This window comes from Mustela nigripes, chromosome 13 (genome assembly GCF_022355385.1).
Source record: "Mustela nigripes isolate SB6536 chromosome 13, MUSNIG.SB6536, whole genome shotgun sequence".
In the NCBI taxonomy this organism is placed as follows: Eukaryota; Metazoa; Chordata; class Mammalia; order Carnivora; family Mustelidae; genus Mustela; species Mustela nigripes.
The window spans coordinates 118731575-118751418 of NC_081569.1; the positions used below are offsets into that span (position 1 = coordinate 118731575).

A 19844-nucleotide genomic window follows, 5' to 3' on the forward strand; every position below is an offset into this window, starting at 1 on the left:
GAAGAAAGGTCCTAAATGCCCTTTGGGGCTTCAATCTTAATTTTCTAATTAACAAATTTTCTCAATTTGCTTCTGCTGTTAAAGTGTAAAGTCACCTTTACAGAAGTTGCTTGGCAAGTGCAGGCCTGGGCTGCTAACACCAATGGGACTGTGTCTTTGTGGCTTGAGGCAACATAGCAGTTTCCTATCCCATTTAGAGGGCTTACCATGGCTACCTAGATCAGCATCTTTATCCCAAGCTTTGGTGGGAATGCTGAGCCTCATATATATTAAATGGAAACTGATGCCAGCTCTGCTGATTGCTGTCTGTGCCAGTCCCCTGCCCCAGCCTCCTGCCTACATTGTTCCTCATGTGGTTTGGGAAACACTCTGGAGAACCTCAGGGACCCAGAAGGCTCAGGCAGCCACCAAAGTGCAGGTCAGCGGAATGACAGAATGGCCAGCATTCTAAGGTGTAACTGAGTGAAAGAGCCTCTCTCCTCTGACTGAGGGCCTGAATGAGTTTATCCCCAACTGAGGTTTATGGATCTTCTAGTTTGATGCCCTGGAGCAAGCCACTTAACCAGAGCTGGGGCTCAGCTGTTCCACCCAGAGCGGACACAGAACAGCCATCCATTTCTGGACTCTTGCCCCCGAGGCGACCCGAGGGAGTCTGCAGATGACTGTAACAGAGTGATTTCCTGCAGAGCTGTCCTAGTCATGAAAAATGGCTCTGGCTTTTTGGTCATTCACTTTCCCCTAGACACTGTTCTCAGTGCTTCCGCATCTGACCTCATTTAACCCTCGCAGTGAGCCGACAGGTAGGTTCCATCGCCATCATGCCATTTTATGGATGAGAAAATTAATTCCAAGAAGTAGCTTGTCCAAAGTAAGTAACAGTCAGTACATGGTTGAATGGGGATTTGAGCCTTGGGACACCTGACTCCGGGGCCCATAGGTCTAAACATTGTGCTATTCTTCTTACTTGTGCTAATGGAATGTATCCCCTATAGTACATCTGGGCCTTTTCTGAAAGCTTTTACTCCAAGGAAAAGACTGGAGGGAGAAGGAGAGATTTTTAAGGAGGCGTGGGCTATCTTACTTGGTACTGTAGCAGGTTTATGTGGACCATTGGATTTTCAAGAAGGGGGTGTCCAGGAGAGGAAGGAGCATGGGTATGAAAGTTAGGTAGACTGGGTCCCTGACCCCACTGAACCTAAGACTTCGCCTCCTAGGAAAGGGTGGAACAGTCCTTCTCATTCAGAACAGGAGGAGGAGGGAAGGACGAAACCCACACAGAACACTACAGCCTGGCATCTAGCTGACATTCGGGAGACTTTATTTCCTTGAACTTGATTTAATGGCCACCCAATCCCAAGAACCTCTTGATCCTCACTGCTCTGACTTGCCTCAAATGCTTACTTCCTGCCCCCAATACAATTGTCTTAGAAACGTCTGTTCATCTTCTGTGATCCTCAAAGCATAAAACCATGAGGTGGCCTCCTTGACTGATGGGGGAGGGACCCATGCCCCAGTCTGGGTGGATGATGTTAAGTAAGAGTTGTTTTTCAAGCTGTGAATGCTTAAATGTTGTAAGGCTCTGAATGTCTCCAGTGTAGCTCATGGGGGTCACACGACTGTGTTTTCTCCAGGTAATAGCCATGTGGAAGGGAGGGGTGATTCATGGGAGTGGGTGTAGTGTTGGGGGAGGTGCTCACCAGGGAGGACATGGGCATTTCCATTGTAATGCAGGCAACAAGGATTCCTCTCTCACCGGAGGCCACCCCTGGGGGCAGCTGGTGTAGGGCCCCTAGCATGAGCAGGCTACTTCACCGTCTGGAAAGTTGACTGTACTTCATTCAGACCTTGCTTTGGCAAGTTTCATAACTTCACAGAACCCTCTTGACCTCAAAAATGGGCACTTTCTCTTCATGGTAGTCTCTTTATCTGAAGAAAACCTGAAGCTTTCATCTGCTGGCATGGGCTAGGTCTGGAATTTCCTACAAGTATGAACCTTTGGGTGTGGGTGTCCCTTCTCATCCTACTATATAGATCCCCTTCCTTGACTGGTTCATGTCTTTTTATGTTGGTCAACAGGACCTTTGCCATTGGTTTTCCTTTTATGATCTCTTGGGAATTTGGATCCTTTGCTAGAAAGTGATTAGAGTCTTAGATACTTGATCAGTCCTCTGGTATACTGACACATTTCCCTGGCTCTGCTCCTTGGGCCTGACCCCACCATGCTTTGGTGGGACACAATTTCATTTAAGATACAAGCAGCATTTAAGATACAAGATGCATTTAAGATACAAGAGGACTGGCTACTGTATTGTGTCCTGGGTGTGGACATTGAATGCTGTCTTGGTGACCCAAGCTGCTATTCTGCAGATATGGGAGGACCACAGATCAGGAGCTCTCAAAGTCTTCTCTCCAGGAGCAGTAGATGTTGGTTAATCTGCATGGGCCATGAACATTCCCCAAGGCCGTGACATCTACCATTCCCTTCTTCTGCCAAGCCCCAAATCCCTTAATCAATTACTCCCTCATTCACTCACTCATTCATTAATTCAACAAATTTACTGATTTCTTGCTGTGTGCCAACTTCAGTGCTAAGTCCTGGGGACACAATTGTGAATAAAAGGAGGTACATATAGTTCCGGGAGCTTCTAGCTAGGATGACCAATCATCCCCGTTTTCATGGTTCTGGAGTACTTATTAGTAACATCCCTTTCTCTCTCAAAGATGTCCTGGTTTGAAAGATAAATTTTATGCTTACCCTACTGATAGGTAGTAAGGGAGACAAACCTTGTGCAGGTAATCACATGAATCAGTATAAATAAAACTGAGGTGAACACTGCAGAGGATAAGGGGCCGTGGGGCACATGAGCAGGAGAACTGAGACAGGGGGATGGGGATTCTAGGCGGGGGAGCTGAGTGCCAAGACCCCGTGGTGGGAGGAGGCCCAGGATGTCTGAGGACTTGAGAGAAGAGGAGCATATATGGCTGGAGGTGAGTTAGCAAAGGGAACTTGGTAGAGATTAGCCTGGGGGTTAACACCATGCAGGGATTCATGGCTATTTCAGGTAGCAGAGTGGCGTGATCTGATCCATCCATACATGGCCATTTTGGTCCCTTACATAAACCCAGAGGTTAGCAGTGGTGGTCAGGAGCTGATTTTAAACCGTTCATTCATTTAATAACTACACATTTATGGAATGCCAATGATGGGACTCTGCTGAGTCTGGGTCTCTGGATTTTGAAACTGATTTACCTTTAGAGGTGCCTAAACTCCAGTGCTAGGGGAAGCCTTTGTGTACCCTCCATGATGGGCGGTACCCTGCTTGGCCCCGCAGCAGCACCCAGCACTCATGTGTGCCTCGGCCCTTGATAGACCTGTAGAGGGAACATCTTTTTTCTCATCTGTCTCCTTCCCACAACTGTGAGGTCTTCCAGGTTGAGTCTGTGTCTCATGCCTGGCACAGCAGCCAGCCCATAGAAGATGATTGATGTTTGAGGAATGAATGAATAGAGCTTTTTACATCTGTTTTGGAGACCAAGAGTCCTTTATTCAGAATCTTTGCAGAAGCAAAGCAGAAAATTATTTTGTTTCTGGGCATAGAAGTCCTTTCTTTTTAGTCTGGTTGCCAAGGTACTTCTCTCAAATCATCTTTCTGCCTTTTTTCTACATGAGCAGATTCCCGTGGTGTCCCTAACCTCCAAAGCTTTACATATGTAGGGATGCAATGATTTTTTAAAAAGATTTTTTAAATTTATTTGACACACACACACACAGAGAGGTGTCACAAGTAGCAGAGTGAGAGGCAGAGGGAGAGGGAGAAGAGCAGGCTTCTAGCCGAGCAAGGAGCCGGATGTGGGGCTTGGTCCCAGGACCCAGCGATCATGACCTGAGCAAAAGGCACATGCTTAACCAACTGAGCCACCCAGGCTCCCCAGGAATGCAGTGGTTTAAGGGAAGCACAGCACCTGAGCCCCGATTCAGCAGTCTGTGGCCATCCTTACTGGGAGTCAGCATGCTGAGCCAGTTAAGCCTTCTTCCCCATCCTGGGGCATCCCTTCTTCCAAGCAGCCTTTTGTGCAAGAAGTTCAGGCCACAGCTGAGGCAGCAGGTGACCTCTGTTGAGTGCAGGGTTGGGTCCTTTGTGCCCAAGGACACAGCTCCAATGAAGAGAAGTGACCCCTCCCGGCTGGTGCCCTGAAGTCAGAGGCGCTGCCCTTTCTCCAGCGAAGTGGTCATGTGGAAGATTGTTCGGTGCATGCAAGATCGGGCCTGCAGTTCCCGACCTGTCTCTACAGGCCTCCTCTTCATTACTATTATTGTTTTTATCCTTGAGGCTGTGATTCCATCACTGTCCAGTGAAGTTCTAAAGCTTTTAAGCCAGAAATTAAAGAGCTAATGGCAATTGGCATGCCATTGGAGAAATGAATCTGCAAATGAGGATTGTGTTCTGCACCCCAAAAAAACTCCCATAAAAATAAAACAAAAACCCAGAAATGAGTGTATGGTGTCCACATTTCTATACAAGTGCACATGTATCTGATTCTCGTTTAAAGTGAAGCGGAAATCTTACTTAATGAGATTTTGACAGTGTGTGGCTCATATAATTATTTTTATTAATTACAGCCAAATTTATTCATTTAGATATTAATTGAATTTAATAAATTTATTAATATTAACTGAATTCCTGTCACGTACCAGGTGCTATGCTTGGCGCCAGTGATTAGAAAACAATAACAAAGGAAGCAAGATGCCTTCCCCTATCCTCCAGAATCTTCCAGTCTTGTATTAATTTGGTCACTAGCTAGCATTTGCATGGTGTTTGCTCTGGCCAGGCGCTTAAATATTTTATCATTTAATGTTTACAGTGGTGCTTCGAAGTAGGTAGGGGTAAGAAACTGAAGGGAGAGGTGAAATAACTTTCCCAAGCTCAACTGAGAGGTAGAACTGGGATCTGGAGATGAAGAGTCTTGCCCCAGAGTCTGTGCTTAATTTTTAACCACAACGCTCTACTTATGAACAAGGAGACTGACTGACTTGGCTTGAGGAGTTGGTTGGAGTCCATTATGGCTGGTGCTAGAACAGAAGCAAACACCCAGGGCCTTATTCACAGAGCAGGAATCTCAGACTCAACCTGTGGGACCTCCAAAAGGACCATCATTCACTGCAGAGTAATGGTTAGCTGTTGGTTGTGCTCTAGAGGGACGTGGCTTTGTGTCCTCACATACAGTGTTGAGGCTAAGTCAACATATTCTGTTGAAACCAGAGTTACGGTTATGGTTATCCTTTGGTTCTGTGATTAAAAGTAAGATCTTAGTCTCTTTCGAGAACGAGGAAAATTCTTTTTCCTTTTCTTTGGACAGAAGTGATGGAGAGCTTGACAATGTAGGTTAACTTTATGGAGTGAGGACTTAACCTTTTATTCTTTGAAAAATGAGGGCCAGACCACAAATTCTTACTTCTCTCTATTGTCCTATTTCATGGGGGAAGAGGGGGCTGTAACGGATGAGCTTTAGCACAATGTTTGCACGCCAGACAGAGAGCTGTCTGAGGGAGAGACCCTGTCTGGGGCGGGGTTGGCGGGGTGTACATTCAACCAGTCCCAGCTCTGCCGCTTACTAACTTCTACAACTGTGGACAAGCTACTTCTGTTTTCTGTTGTCTTGTTTATAAAACGGGAGTAGTAATGTGACACTTGACAGTGGGTTTTTGTGGAGGGCTGAGTAAGAGAGGAAGGCACATTGCAAATGCTGGCTATTAGGATTATTTTTATGAGTATTCTAGAGCTCTCTTCAAAGTCTCTGGGATTGTCTCTGCTTCCTTCTGCCCCCAGATCAGAGTGCACTCATTGGAGATTAGAGGGGCTGACACAGTCTTTGAGGGGGCACAGGAAATGAAGTATTAATTTGGGATTATGAGGAGTGTACATCAAGGACCCTAGCACCAGGGTGACTTTTCAGCAACTTTTGACAAAATTGTTCCTGAATCCGTAGAGGATGAGTCCAAATGGAGATGAAAGAGTGACAGTTAATCAGAAAGTTTATTGTTCTCATCAGAGCAAATATGATACCCCAGTTCCGTATGGGCTTGATGCTTTCCTCATGGTTTAAACTTTCCCTTATGTAGTCAAAGAGAGAGAGAAAATTAATTCTATATTGTGAGACACAACTTGGAAAGTAAAAGAGCTCCCCCAAATATGACTTGATCCCACGTGACAATATTTAGATAGATTAGTCATTAGTGTATACCCAGGTGCTAATAATTTTTTTTTTTAGACCAAATCTTTTTTTAATGATTACTTATTTATTTACTTGAGAGAGAGAGAGCACCCTCGAGCACACCAGTGAGGGTCAGGGATGGGAGGGGAAGGGCAGAGGGAGAGAGAACCTGAAGCAGACTCCCCAAGGAGCATGGAGCCTGATGCAGGGCTTGATCTCAAGACCCTGAGATCATGACCTCAGCTGACATCAAGAATCGCTGACTCAGTTGACTTAGCCACCCAGGCACCCAGTGAATTGAGTTTTAGCCCATTTACCCCCACCATTAACTGGTGGTAGCAAGGAAAGTCACTTGTCTAAGATCATAGGTTCTGGAAGTGCAGTCTAGCCTACCTTGGGTTTTGTTCTTTTATTCTCTAAACAGATTCTCTACTTGTCTGTTCTACAGGTGCCTTCACTTTAGATTTAAAACCAGGCTATAACATTTTGATGAAAGCCTGCTGTCAGGTACCCCAGGAAGGGCTAATACTTGCACATATAACTGGATACAGTTAGGATAGCAGGAAAATACATACTGTCATAATATTCACCAAGGCACGGAAGGTGCCTCTTGCTTTTTGTTTTTATGGTCTGGCCTGGTTTCTGCGAACACTTCTTTGTGGGAGATGCAGAGAGGGTACGGCTGTCGGGGGCCCAGCCTGGGTGGGAGCCCACTTGCTCTCTGCAAGGCAGGGAGCTGGGCTGTGATGGTCTGGGATGGGGAGAAGCGAGAACACTGAGGATGGAGAGAGGCTGTATTTCCAGCATTTAAGAAGGCGATCTTCCTGTTGACAATTCTAATAGCATTTGCTTGCCGGCTGTGCCATGCATGAGTTATGGGACCGTGGTCAGGGGAATTGACTAGTCTCAATCCCAGTGGGTGGTAGTGATGTCTGTCTCACAGTGTCATCATGAGGGTTAACCGAGTTCCTCTGTGCACTGTAAGTGCTCGGAAAGGATTCCTGTTATTATTAATATTGTTATATACGAAATGACAAGGCACACAACTCAAAGGTTTATTTCCACTGAAAAAAAAATTCCTGACAACAACCCTGCAGGGAAGGTTTTCCTCATGTTATAGATGAAGAAACGGAGACTCAAAGAAGCTGAGTAACGTGCTCAGGCTGAACATTTCCCACTTTACCGCAGACTCTCTCTGTTGCAAGAGTAAGTGTTGATGGGGGCCGTCCTCTCCACCTCTGGACCGAGGCGAAGACCTCTTGCAATCTGCCACAGACGTGCCTTGCTGGGGGGTGGCTCCAGATTTCCTCTCGGATGCCCTCCAACTGTTGGAAATATTGTGATGTCGTCTCACACTTGGACATAAACTTGCCCCTCTCCTAACAGCAGAATATTCGCTCCCTCCGCTGTGAAATATTTATGTGAGAAATGCTTCTGGAGCAAGAGAAATAAAAAGAAACCATGGTGAACAAATTAATATCTACTTCCAGTTCTTACCTGAGGCCCTTCTGCCACAGATGCGGAAGGAGGTGGAAAGATGTCCTGTCTTGTTACAGGGGTTTTGAATCATTAGGGGCATTTCTGAGTGGTAATGAATGTGTTCTGCCAATTGCCTTTCTCTGTCTCACCGGGTTTGTGGCTTGCCTTCTGTCCATTAATGGCGGAAAGTGTGCTCTCTTTTAATACATTTATGAAGTCACTTTTTGTACCTACTCCCTCATCCTGCCTTGACCTCTGGCTAAATATCTACTTCATAAACCCCTTTGCTGACTGTGCCCTCTCGGGACTAAGAATGTGGTAGGCACAGAACCAGCTTTTGGTTCTCATATGAGGTCTTTTCCTTTTGTCCTTTTGTCCTTTTGGTATAAGCTATTAGTAAAATGACCCTATGTCCTGAGATCCCCCTGTCTTGTGGTTCCAGCATGGCCCTTCACAGAACCCTTCTTTACTGGGCAAGTGTCCTGGGTTGGACTGTGGGTCAGACGATCGCTCCGGCTACTGGTGTCAGGCATATGACACCGATTGGCCGTATCCATCAGCCAGTCTCAGACACGAAGAGTGATGCTTGTTGCACCTTTTTTTGCTTTTCTTTCTGGTGCCACATAAGGCAACAGAAAAACAGATTATCTCACTGAGTACACAGATCATTGGAGAAAAGCCACAGACAGTTAGTGGTCCCCCGTGGGTCATCATTCATCCCACTGTAGTGCTAACACTCATGATGGTATCTTGCGCCATCTGCAACAGTGATTTGGATGGCCTGGCATTGTCTAATGGGATTACAGCACCGGGGTCGGAGGAGGGAGTTGGTGGGGGTACCCGGTGTGTGTGTGGGGGTGACTCCGAGGGATAACTTTGCCTCCTCTCTTCCATCAGCCTCAGACCCACCTCACTTTCAGAGGGGCTGCAGTTTCTTTTTATACCTTTTGGGTGGTCTTAAAGCCTGGGGGTGGTGGTGGGAGGATGGGGGAGAGGGGACAGACTCTTTTATCTAGTTGTTCTCCAGTTTTATTGAGCTATGATTGATATATAATGTGTTAGCTTAAGGTGGACAGTATGGTGGTTTGCTACATTTGTATATTGCAAGGTGATTACTACCATGGAATTACATTATAGTTTCATCATGTTACATAATTACCATTTCTTTTTTTTTTTTTTTTTTTTTTTGTGGTGAGAGGACTTAAGATCTACTCTCTTAGCAATTTTCAAGGGTATAATGCAGTATCACTAGCTGTGATCACAATGCTGTATATTGGGTCTTCAGAACTTACTCATCTTATAAGGGAAAGTTTGTCTCCTTTGACCAATATCACCCATTTCACCCACCACCCAGCCCCTGGGCAGCCACCACTCTAGTCTTTTAGTTCTTGCCCCATTCATGTTAGCTCACCACCTTCTTCTTCTTCTTCTTTTTTTTTTTTTTTTTTTTGAACAATCATTATATTTCTTTTGTGGATCTACTTTCTTATTACGTTTCTCTGCTTTTACAAAGAAGTAAATTGCATGGCCTAAATTTATTACTTTAGTTTGTTCATTCACTTATTAATGATCTGAACATTCACTCATGAGCTGTTTACTGGGTAGTTGGGTGGGTGCTGGAAATTCCAACTCAGAGGCTAAAAAGGAAATTAAAGAGCGAGTGGAGTTAAATTTTAAAGTAATGCCCTCTTATCCAGAGTACCCTATCCCTGAAGCTCTCACATCATATTGAGTATAATTTCTTTTTGGGTCCTCATAAGAGCTCTCTGAACTTGGTACTGGTTGCGCTTCTAAGTGTACACGTGATGCTCATTGGGTCTGAGATTGTGGCCCAACATGATGCTGCTGTTGGTCACATCTCTCTCCTATAACTGATCTTTTAAGTGAAGTAGTACACGGCTCCGATGCCTCATTTCATTATCTATGTGCTCAGACATTTCTAATGGGCTGGCTTGTCTTCACTTGTGCAGCCTGAACGCAGAGAAAAAAAACATGAGAGCAAGCGCATTTAATTTTAAAATGTTTTACTTGAGTTCAAACAATTAAAATGATCAGAAAATACTTTAAAAAATTAATAAAGTCGGAACTCTGAACCCCATCAGAAATATTCTGAGTTAAAAATGATGCCATTAATTCAAGTGCTAGACTGTTTAACCTGGGTTCTCTTTTTGTGTCTATAGCTCATGTGTGTCGTTTCGTTTTAATTCTGGTGGCTTGCCGGAGTCTGTCTGACCCACCCAATCCAGACGGAATAATCAAACCTTATTCCCAGGACTGGAGATTGTTCAAAGCTTCACCAAGGTCTTGATGACTATTTGGAGAGTTTCTTTTTCTCCTTATTTCAGGTTCCAAACCTTGTTTTGGTTCCATCGTGCCCGGAAAAAGCCTTTATATTTAATTTCCACAAAAGCACTTCCTGAAGCTATTTGCGTGGGTAGCTCACTCTACTGTAGATTTGGGAAAGTGAGAGAGGGGTTGATATCAGAGATCTAAGCAAAGTTAAAGTTGGATGCCGGGTGGACCGGCCTTTCAACGTCGCTAGCTTTGCTGCCGCAGAGCCCGAGCTCCCACGCACCCATGGACATTCCTTTCTTGCCTTTACTTCCTTGTCTTCCTGGTTTTTCAGGGCTTTCGCTCTCTTTTCTCTGTTTCTTCCCTCTCATGGTATAACATCAGTTCTTCCCCATGTTTATTTATTTTTTTGATTTTATTTTAAATGGAGAACAGTTAAGCTCTCTCCAGCTGCAGCAGCCAAATGAAGGTGGGTGTCTGCCTTTACATGTGGTCTAATTAGAAATGATCCTTTGAGAGGTCCTTCTGCCTAAATTCTCGGGCAGTCACGGTCTTCCTCCTCATTTCTGTCTGGAGATGAGCACCGAGGTGGGGAGAGAGGAAGGCCTCACTGAGAGGAGAGGTCTAAACTATGACTTAGGCCAAGTCTGGATTTGAATTCTAGCTCCACTTCCCTGCTGTGTGGCCTAGGCAAGTTACTTAACTTCGCTGAGCCTGGTTCCCTATCTCAAATGTGGGGATAATATTACTTTCTTGCAAGTTGTAGAAAGGCTAAAATTGGATAGCACACAAGTTGCAGGAAGGATAAAAAGGAATAAGACTTTTTTTTTTTTTAAAGATTATTTATTTATTTGACACACAGAGAGAGAGAGAGAGAGAGAGAGAGAGAGTGAGAGAGGTCACAAGCAGGCAGAGAGAGAGGGAAGCAGGCTCCCCGTCGAGTGGAGAGCCTGATGTAGGGCTCGATCCCAGGACCCTGAGACCATGCCCTGAGCTGAAGGCAGAGGCTTAAACCACTGAGCCACCCAGGTGTCCCAAAAAGGAGTAAGACTTCTAAAGCACCTGTCTGCACGCAGGAACTCAACAAATGGTACTTTCCCTCCCTTTCAACCAACACATGCTTTCCTTGAGGGCTGCATATGTAAACATTAAATATTTATAAATTGCATAATTCAAAAAATGAAACTTAAAAAGGCATGTTCCTCTGGCTTTTTTGATGAAACAAATAATCATCCCCACTTGTCTCTGCTGCAAATCTGTACTTTTATATGCGGTTTATGACATTTAGGTACATTTCTCAGCACAGGAGACTGGACTGAAGCCCAACTCTCTATGCGGCTTCATAGATATTGTAAATATTAGGTTATCGATAGTGTGCCTAGAGCTGTCCCCAAGGTTTTCCTTGCAGGTGGGCCTGGCACAGCCGAGTAGGTAATGAGCACATAAACACTAGTTAAGGCCTGTGATTTGGTCTGATGGCACTTACACAGCACAGTGAAAATGGATATTTTACCAGCAGAAGTATTTACCAGTAGAAGATGGATATTTTGCCATCCGTCTTGCTCTAAAGCAGAGCAGAGCCTCTGATGGGTAAGTGATAGTTGTCCATTAGGTCTGTTAAACATGGGCTAGGAGAGCCCGTGTGCATCCTACAAGGCTGGATTTTAAATCCTGGGGTGCCAGGGACACAGCCTCCAGTGGACCATCTCATGTTCTTAGGACCAGGAAAGAATACGCTTCAACAAAAGAGTTTTTTATTTCCCTATTGTCCAATCAGATGTCTAGGGGTCTGCCAGATCTAGCCTGGGGCCTGCTTTTGTAACACCCATGAGCTCAGAATGGTGTTTGCATATTTAAAGCATTGCTAAAGGAAAAGAAAAATAGGCAAAGGGGAAAAAAAAAAAAAAGAGGAAAAGGTTGCTGATACCTGGTCTAGAAAGTTTGAAATATCTCAGATTCGTGAAGGTGAAAGGTAATGATGATTGGCTTTTTCCGTTCGTCTGATTTGTGGCAGAAGCTCTCTGCCTGTTTGAACAAAGCTCTGTGGGTATTATTTAGGATAAATTGAATTGCATTTCAATATTTAACTGTGACCTGTTATCTCCACATGGGGTTATTCCAACTTTGTTCAGGGAACACTCGCTCTATTTTTTGTTCCAAAAGTAGCTCATATGTTTGTCACCTCCCTCTGAAGGCTCCACCTGTCACTTCCTCACCACAGCTGCTTTGCTTGAAGGTTCTTCTACCCTCTCCCAGGGCCTGAAAGGGGCCGGCAGCGGCCAGCGGCCAGCCCAGGAAGGGCTGCGGATGTATTTTGCACGTTATTCTGCACCTGTGGGGATTTTCAGCTGGGGAGCCTGTGATCAAAAGCCAGTTAAATATATGTGGTGCAGGAGTATGAGCCCTGGGAAGTGGGTATCTGTGGGGACTGCGGTACATGCATGGAGCCTCCTGCAAGAAGTGGGGGCCAGACTGGACTCTACAGGACAGGTACTATGGCGGGAGGGCATAAGCAAAGGTCTAGAGGTGTAAGGGGATGTTTCATGGAGTTGACCTGCCTTGGGTTGGAGCTTTTCTAGTAGTGTGAGATGGGCTTGGATCCTCAGTGTGGTCAATTTATGTGCATTTAAGGTGTATGGAATTCCAAACCCTGCAGCCAGTGAGGAGTCACTTATTTTAAAAGGAGTGTGTGTGTATGCCTGCTCTCTCTCTCTCACACACACACACACACACACACACACACACACACAACCACTATTTGTTACCCCCTATCTCCATGCTGGGCCCTGGGCTGAGTGCATTACACAGACCTTCTCACTGAATACTCAAAACTCTGTGGACAAAGGCATTATTATTCTCCGTTTGCAAATAAGGACATTTGCATTTACAGAGGTTAAAATAACTTGTCCATGGTTCTGAAGTTAATAATGGGCAGAGCCTTGCTGGCTTGATTTAAGAGCCCAGGCTCTCCCCTCCTGCCATGCTGAAACAAGCTCAGCACAAAACATTTTAACAAAACAGAAAAGGGAAGAATGAAAAGCAACTGAAATCCTGCCTTCCAGGAGTGACATTTCGGGTGACAATCTTTCTAGACATCTTTCTATATCCACAGTGATATGTATTTTGCATAACCCATGCCCAGATTGCCTAAATCCTGTGCCTGCAAATTTTACATAAATGGCACCATACTATATCGCCTAGTATTTTTTTTCCCACCTAAAAGTAATTTTCTAGTTTTAATAAGTGTGTGTTTAGTATTTCATGTTATGACTGCACCCACGTTCATATAACCAGTACCTTATAGGTCATTTCAGTTTCTTTTTTTTTTTTTTTAAAGATTTATTTATTAGAGAGAGAGAGAGAGAGAGAGAGAGCATGTGTGAGAGTGATGGGGGAGGGGTATGTGTATGGGCGAGGGGCAGAGGAAGATGTAGAGAGAGTCTCAAACAGATTCCCTGTTCAGTGCGGAGCCCAGCTTGGGGCTCCATCTCATGAACCTGAGGTCGTGACCCGAGCTGAAACCAAGTCAGACACTCAACCACCTGAGCCATTCAGGTGCCCGATCATTTCAGTTTCTTGTGCAAGGAAAGAATTTGAGAGCTTTTAAAATTTTTTTTAAAATTTTTAATCTTGAATCTTGGATCTTGAATCTTTTAATTTTGAATCTTGTGCTTTCTCGCTCTCTTTGCAGCATGCCCTTGACGCTGACAACGCAGGAGTAAGTCCAATAGGAAACTCTTCCAACAACAGCAGTCACTGGGACCTTGGAAGTGCCTTTTTCTTTGCTGGGACTGTCATCACCACCATAGGTATCCCTTTGTGGGCTAACATCTTTTTGTCTGGGGGCCAGCCTGAGAAATGGCACTTGGTTAATGTTTGGTCCTGGAACCCTGGCAACTTGAGGGTCACAGGAGGCTTATGACACACTGTCGGAGAAATGCAAGGGGTGTAGTGGCTTTCTATAAAAGTCAAAGCAGACTAAGAATTACATTTTTTAAAATGAGAGCTAGAGAGCCTTTAGTTTGACTGGACCTGATGAAGTGGTCAGAGTGGAAAATCAAAATATGGACTGGTCAGTGGAGCTCAAATTCCTTTTAAAAATGTGTCCTTTTTACTAAGGTTGCCTATGAAAGAACTCCAACGTTCTACAAAGTTTAATGAAACACAGCCGTCTCTGCCCCTCTGCCCATCCTCACCTCCCCTGTGACAATGCTCTCATCTCTTCTGGTTGGTTATTTTGATATTCATCTCCTTGTCTTTAACTACCATGCTTGCATTGCCACTTCCTGAATTTTCAGTGTTAGAGGTTGTTTCTGGACCTCCAGCAGTGGGAGGGGAGAAATTACCACGGTCCCCTCATCGATGCTTTTGCTTTTTGAGGTTTCATTTGCGCTGGGTCACCTGTGTTTCAGAAGTGGATGATTTTCCTTCTGATGCTGCATCAGTAGGTCTGTAGTGACCTCACACCATGTCACAAGGCCCGTGTCATTCAGCTCACTTCATCTCAACACGTGGGCATTTTATCATCTCGCAGCGCCACCGGAAGAGGAAGGGAGAATACATACTATACGATATTTTGAGAAGCCACATTCACAAAACTTTTATGAAAGTCTATTGTTAAAGTCATTCTATTTTATTATTAGCTATTGTTGTTAGTCTCTTCCTCTGCCTAATATATAAATTAAATTTTATCATAGGATGGATGGGAAAAACATAGTATATATGTCCGTGGTTTCAGGCTCCACTGGGCGTCTTGGGACATATCCTCTGCAGATAAGAGGGGATGACTCTTTCTCCTTGTCTGCCCCACTGTAGAAGGGTTCTCTTCCTGTTCTCCTCTCTTCCCAATATAGTCTGATTAAATCAGCTGTGAGCCTTTGCATGATCTTGACTAGATAAAGGCTCTTTATAACTCATCCTGTGGTGATCTATACTAACCTCTTTCTTGCATGGATTTTTGTCTTACTCTATCTCTGTGTGTGTTTTTCTGATTCTTGTGGAGTTTTATAATTTTGTGTGAGGGTTGACTTTATAATCATACATAACAGGGTTTCTCTTCTTTAAGCAGTATTTGTTACTTCCCTATCCTAGGCGATGATGTCTTCTTCTCTGCACACAATTTTAGTTGACACTATCCTTTTAATGTTTACTTTTCAGTTATTAAATATGTTTATGGTTCTCTTCAATAATTTGCTCAATTCAAATGGTGACTCTTGGCTCTCAGTTATTATGTATAATGCAGTCAGTGAACTTACTCAGCATCTTAACTTCTTTTACTCTTGGGCTGCTGATTATTACTCACTGACTGTATCATTCTATAACGTCACGGTATATGATTTACATTCTGTTCCATTACCCTGATAACCACACTTATTTTCAAGTCATAGTTATGCATATATGTTTTGTCCGTGTTCCTTTCTAGTCCTTTCTAGTCCTTTCCCCATCACCACTTGCTCAGCTGAAACTCATTTTCAAATAGTTGCATTAAGAGTGACTGATGGAAGCAATAATCTCCGCCATACTTTGCTTTGCTCAAAATGGCAGCCTTACCCTCCTGGGGCAGTATGGTTGGAAATGAAATTCTTGGCTCACATTTTCTTTTTTGTGGATCTTTTGGGTGATAACCCACTCTTTTCTGATATCTGTGCTGCTATGGAGACACCTGATGCCAGCCCAGTTTTTCCTCCTTTTATAAACGATTTGACTCTTGGCTACTCAAAAGGTTATTCATCTTCCATCTGATGATACTATTAGGTTTTGACCCTTTTATTTTGGCAAAGTGTTCTTTTTAAGTTCTCTATTTTTTAAAATTTGAATTCAATTAAGTAACATAGTGTATTATTAGTTTCAGAGGTAAAGGTCAGTGATTCATCAGCCTTATATAACACCCAGTGTTCACTGTATCCTGTGCTCTCCTTAACGTCCATCACCCAGTTATCCCATCCCCCCATCTTCCTCCCCTTCAGGAAAATGATCTTGTCTGTCATCCTTAAACATGTTCTCTGCCATGTGGTTTCGGTTCTGTTCTTTGGGGATTCTGATTATACGTATATTGTCACTTCTTTGCCTTGTCTTCCGTGTCTGTCCTACTCCTCTTTAACTCATGAAATGTGGTTTCTGTTTTGTTCGTTTTATCTTCTCTATTCCTTTCCTGTTTTTGCACAGTGCCTATTTTGCCACATGTTCCTTCCAATTTTATTTTCCTTTCTGTGATCATTAGGGGACTTTTTCCCCTTCCTGTTTCTTTCCTGAATTCCATTAGCTCACATTCCATTTTCCCTTGTTATCTTTCTGATTCTTTCCTGATTTCTTGCTTTTCTGCTTTGTGGTTTTTCTTGTGGGTGATTACTTCATAGTTGGTCCCACTTTTTGTCTGGTTGGGTCTGTATTTTTCTGCTGAGTGTCTTTCATCCATTGGTAAGTTTTTTGCTCCTCCCACATTAAAAAAGAAAAGCAATAAAAGTCTTATATTTATGCTGGGCAGATTTTCCTTTTAAATACTTGATGCCTGGTAAACTGGATATTCCTAATCCGGCTATCTGCTATGTGATTCTGGGCTGGGAGGGAGGAGAGCCAGGAGAGGTACGGTAACCTGCCAGGCAGCGCATCCCTAACTCTTCTCTTTTCTGCTGCCGAAGAGAGAGAGGGTTTCCTGCAAATGTGACCCATCTATGTTATTCTCTGTTTAGTCCTGCCTCTTTAATTGTTTTGGAACCAGATCAAGTTCAAGGGGGCTTCTGCTGCTCTCTCTCTTCACCCTGTTTTCTACACTTGGTGCAAACAAGGATCACTCTTTTAAAGTTCAGAATGAGACCCTCTCCTTCATAATTGGATTTTTGCTGGCACTTTCAGGGGTTTGCCACCGATGGGCTCTCTCTTCCTCCTCTGTGCTTCTTCTCTTTATTTTTTCCCCATGTGGCATCAGTCCAACTTTTTTGGTAATCCTTACACATATGGGGGAAGCCAGGGGTAAAATTTCTCTCCCAGTTCTGCTGAAAATGAGAGTTTTCTGTCCCTCTACAAAAGTGTCATCACACTGCAATAAAAGTCCTAATTAAGAGACACATAGCGTTGAGAGGTGGGAGGATCTCGTCATTAACACCCTTTATGCTCTCTGGGAGGCCCTCCCTCATCTGTTGCTCTCTACAACAGGTTCTTCCCGCTCCCTTACCCTTTACGACCACTTCTTATGTGGGTGTTGGATAGGGTGCCATCCTTTTGGGATGTACATTTTTGATAATCAGCTTCCTAACTGGTCCAAGTTTCAGAGACTAAGGATTGTTTTAGACGTACAGACCTCTTTTACTATTTTTAGACCTAGCCTTCAGGACCTGTGTTCTTTCTACATTGGTGCATTCAAGAAAGTTATGCAATAAGAAAATTTGGGTTGAAAGAGAAATGGCATTTCTTTTTAGAAAGTCTTCTAATTTAATTAGATGACATGTCATGTTCACACTTGCAAATATACAAATATATTAAGATTGGTTATTATAAATTTTGGAGGTTTGCATTACACTAGTAGGTTTGGGGCCCAGGAGCCTTTTGATACTCCAGACCAGACTGGATCATTTAATTTATTTTTTATTTTTTTATTCTTTTATTTTTTTAAGGATTTTTATTTATTTATTTGACATACAGAGATCACAAGTAGGCTGAGAGGCTGGCAGAGAGAGAGGGAGAAGTAGGCTTCCCGCTGAGCAGAGAGCCTGATGTGGGGCTTGATCCCAGGACCCTGGGATCATGACCTGAGCTGAAGGCAGAGTCTTTAACCCACTGAGCCACCCAGGTGCCCCCAGACTGGATCATTTTAGTCCACAATATTATAGCTCCCAGTGGCCTGGCACCATTTGGTATAAGGGTAAAACGTGCTATAAAACTCAATGACACCCAAGAGCATCACTGTCCTGGATCAGAAAAGACCAGTGTCGGATTAAATTGTGTTCATCATCCTGGTGTTACTAAGATGGGGATATGTGCCATACATTTTAGGAGGATTTATCGTAAAATAATTAAAGCTGAGGAAGTCTGGGCCACTTCAAGGGGTCCCTTTTGGGAAATGCGATCCAATACCCAGTGTTGGATCCATGGGACATTAGTGTGTATTAAAGAAGACAGAAAGTAAAATCCTAATTTTCTTGCTTTATGAAATGGTTAAATCAGGGGTCTGTAGGATGCACTGAAAAACACTATAGCTATGCTGGAATGCTCGCCGATGGTATTTAGTGTGTCAACTTGTTAGGGTCCCAGGGGCTCAGTTTATTAAACAACCATGTTTATTGACCACATGACCTCACGTTATGGGGAATGCTGGTTCCATCTGCCTAAAGAGAAGCATTTCGTTTGTAACATTTGCTGCCCTTTGTAGTGTATGTGCCCTGGAATCTTTGGGCAAATCATTCGTAGTCCTTGGCTTCTGCTGCCTGGTGTCCATTCACTTATACACTCTTGTCTCCTGATCACCAGTTCCTAAGTGGCCTTCTTCCACAAGGTTGGCCTCCAGGCCCAAAGGGATGAATTACTATTTCTAGACCAAGAAATCTAGTGCTTTGCCTGTGTCTGCCCACAGTCCTTCGTTCAGAGATGGATGTGAGATCTAGATTAGGCCAATAAGAAATTCAGTTCCTGGACTTTTGCTTAAACTTTTGAGGAAGTGGCTTCCTCTCTTTCTTCTTGGAGGTCAATCTGGAAAGAGATAGGCCCAGGAGTGGCAGTCATGTTCTTGGCTAGAATTCAAATAACATTAAAGAAGCAGCAGAAGAACAGCAGCGTGATAAATGAGGTCCAGCTAACATGTTTTGGACTTTAGTTGAAGCTACCTGCAAGGTGTTAAGAAATAAATGTTGAATCCCTTATTCCCTGGGGGCAGTGATACCTGTTTTTGTTGAAGCCAGACTGCATTGGGTTTTCTATCACCTAAGACTGAAAAAATCCTAAGTAATATACACTTAAGGAGCAGAGATCATAGAGGGTCCATAAGTGTCCTCTGGCCTCGAAGGCCTGTGCCTGACCCCCCCCCCCCCCCCCCCCCACCTTCTTTGGGCCATTCATTCTTAATGTCTTAGACAGAACATCTATTGGATGAGCCTCTGGGTAAAGGCATTTTTGTCCTGGCTTCCTGGGAGTCTCTGTTGCCTCTGTTGTGGGAGGCAGGTAAGAAAACCAATGTTTTCTTACATTATGTCATGTCTGTGCATGGGATGAAGACCTTTCCCCCAAACCTGAAGGGAAGGTGGATGCTGAAAGGGAAACTACTATGAAACAAGCATATAAACAAAAAACAGATGAAGATAAAACCCAGCCCCAAATACAAGTCCACTTTAATATCATGGTTTGGTTTTCTGCTAGAGACTGGGCCCTTGTTCTACACTATGGGTAAAAGCGCTATTTTCTCTCTCACTCTCTCTTTCTCTTCATTGAAAAAGCACTGTAAGGTGAAAACCATTTAGCTGGCTTAATTTTAACTCTAGAGTGGTGGATCTTTGCAAAATCACACAGTTAGAGAATTCTAAATAAAACCTGAACACAATGATAGTAAGAATAATTATTTGGTGGTAAATTCACTCATCATATATGGTCGCAAGGCTTATAGGAAAGCTCAGAGCCCATGAATTCTTCTAGGTCTTGAGAAGTTTTCCACTCTTTGGGGTTGTGCGGTGGAGTCGCTGGAGCTGAGAAGCTGTCTTTTCATTATTTGTGAAGTATCCAAACATCATCCTGCTTACTCGAGTTTATATAATTTGTGATGCAATCCTCTAAACATTTTCCCATATTACTAAGGTTCTTTGAAAAACAATTTTTATTGGGTTCCGTTGGATATACTACCTACACCATAATCACAGACTTCTATTTTGTGAGCGTGT

The 19844-nt window shown here is 43.8% G+C and overlaps 1 protein-coding gene across 6 annotated transcripts in view; it reads left to right on the top strand.

Annotated features, from left to right (window-relative positions):
- The window catches only part of KCNK10 (potassium two pore domain channel subfamily K member 10), a 133703-nt gene that overhangs the window by 69736 nt on the left and 44123 nt on the right, over positions 1 to 19844 (top strand). For all 6 annotated transcript variants that reach the window (XM_059373572.1, XM_059373571.1, XM_059373570.1 and 3 more), the window contains one exon: positions 13676 to 13793. In XM_059373572.1, coding sequence (XP_059229555.1) covers positions 13676 to 13793 — 118 coding nt within the window. The remainder of the gene's footprint in view (positions 1 to 13675; positions 13794 to 19844) is intronic.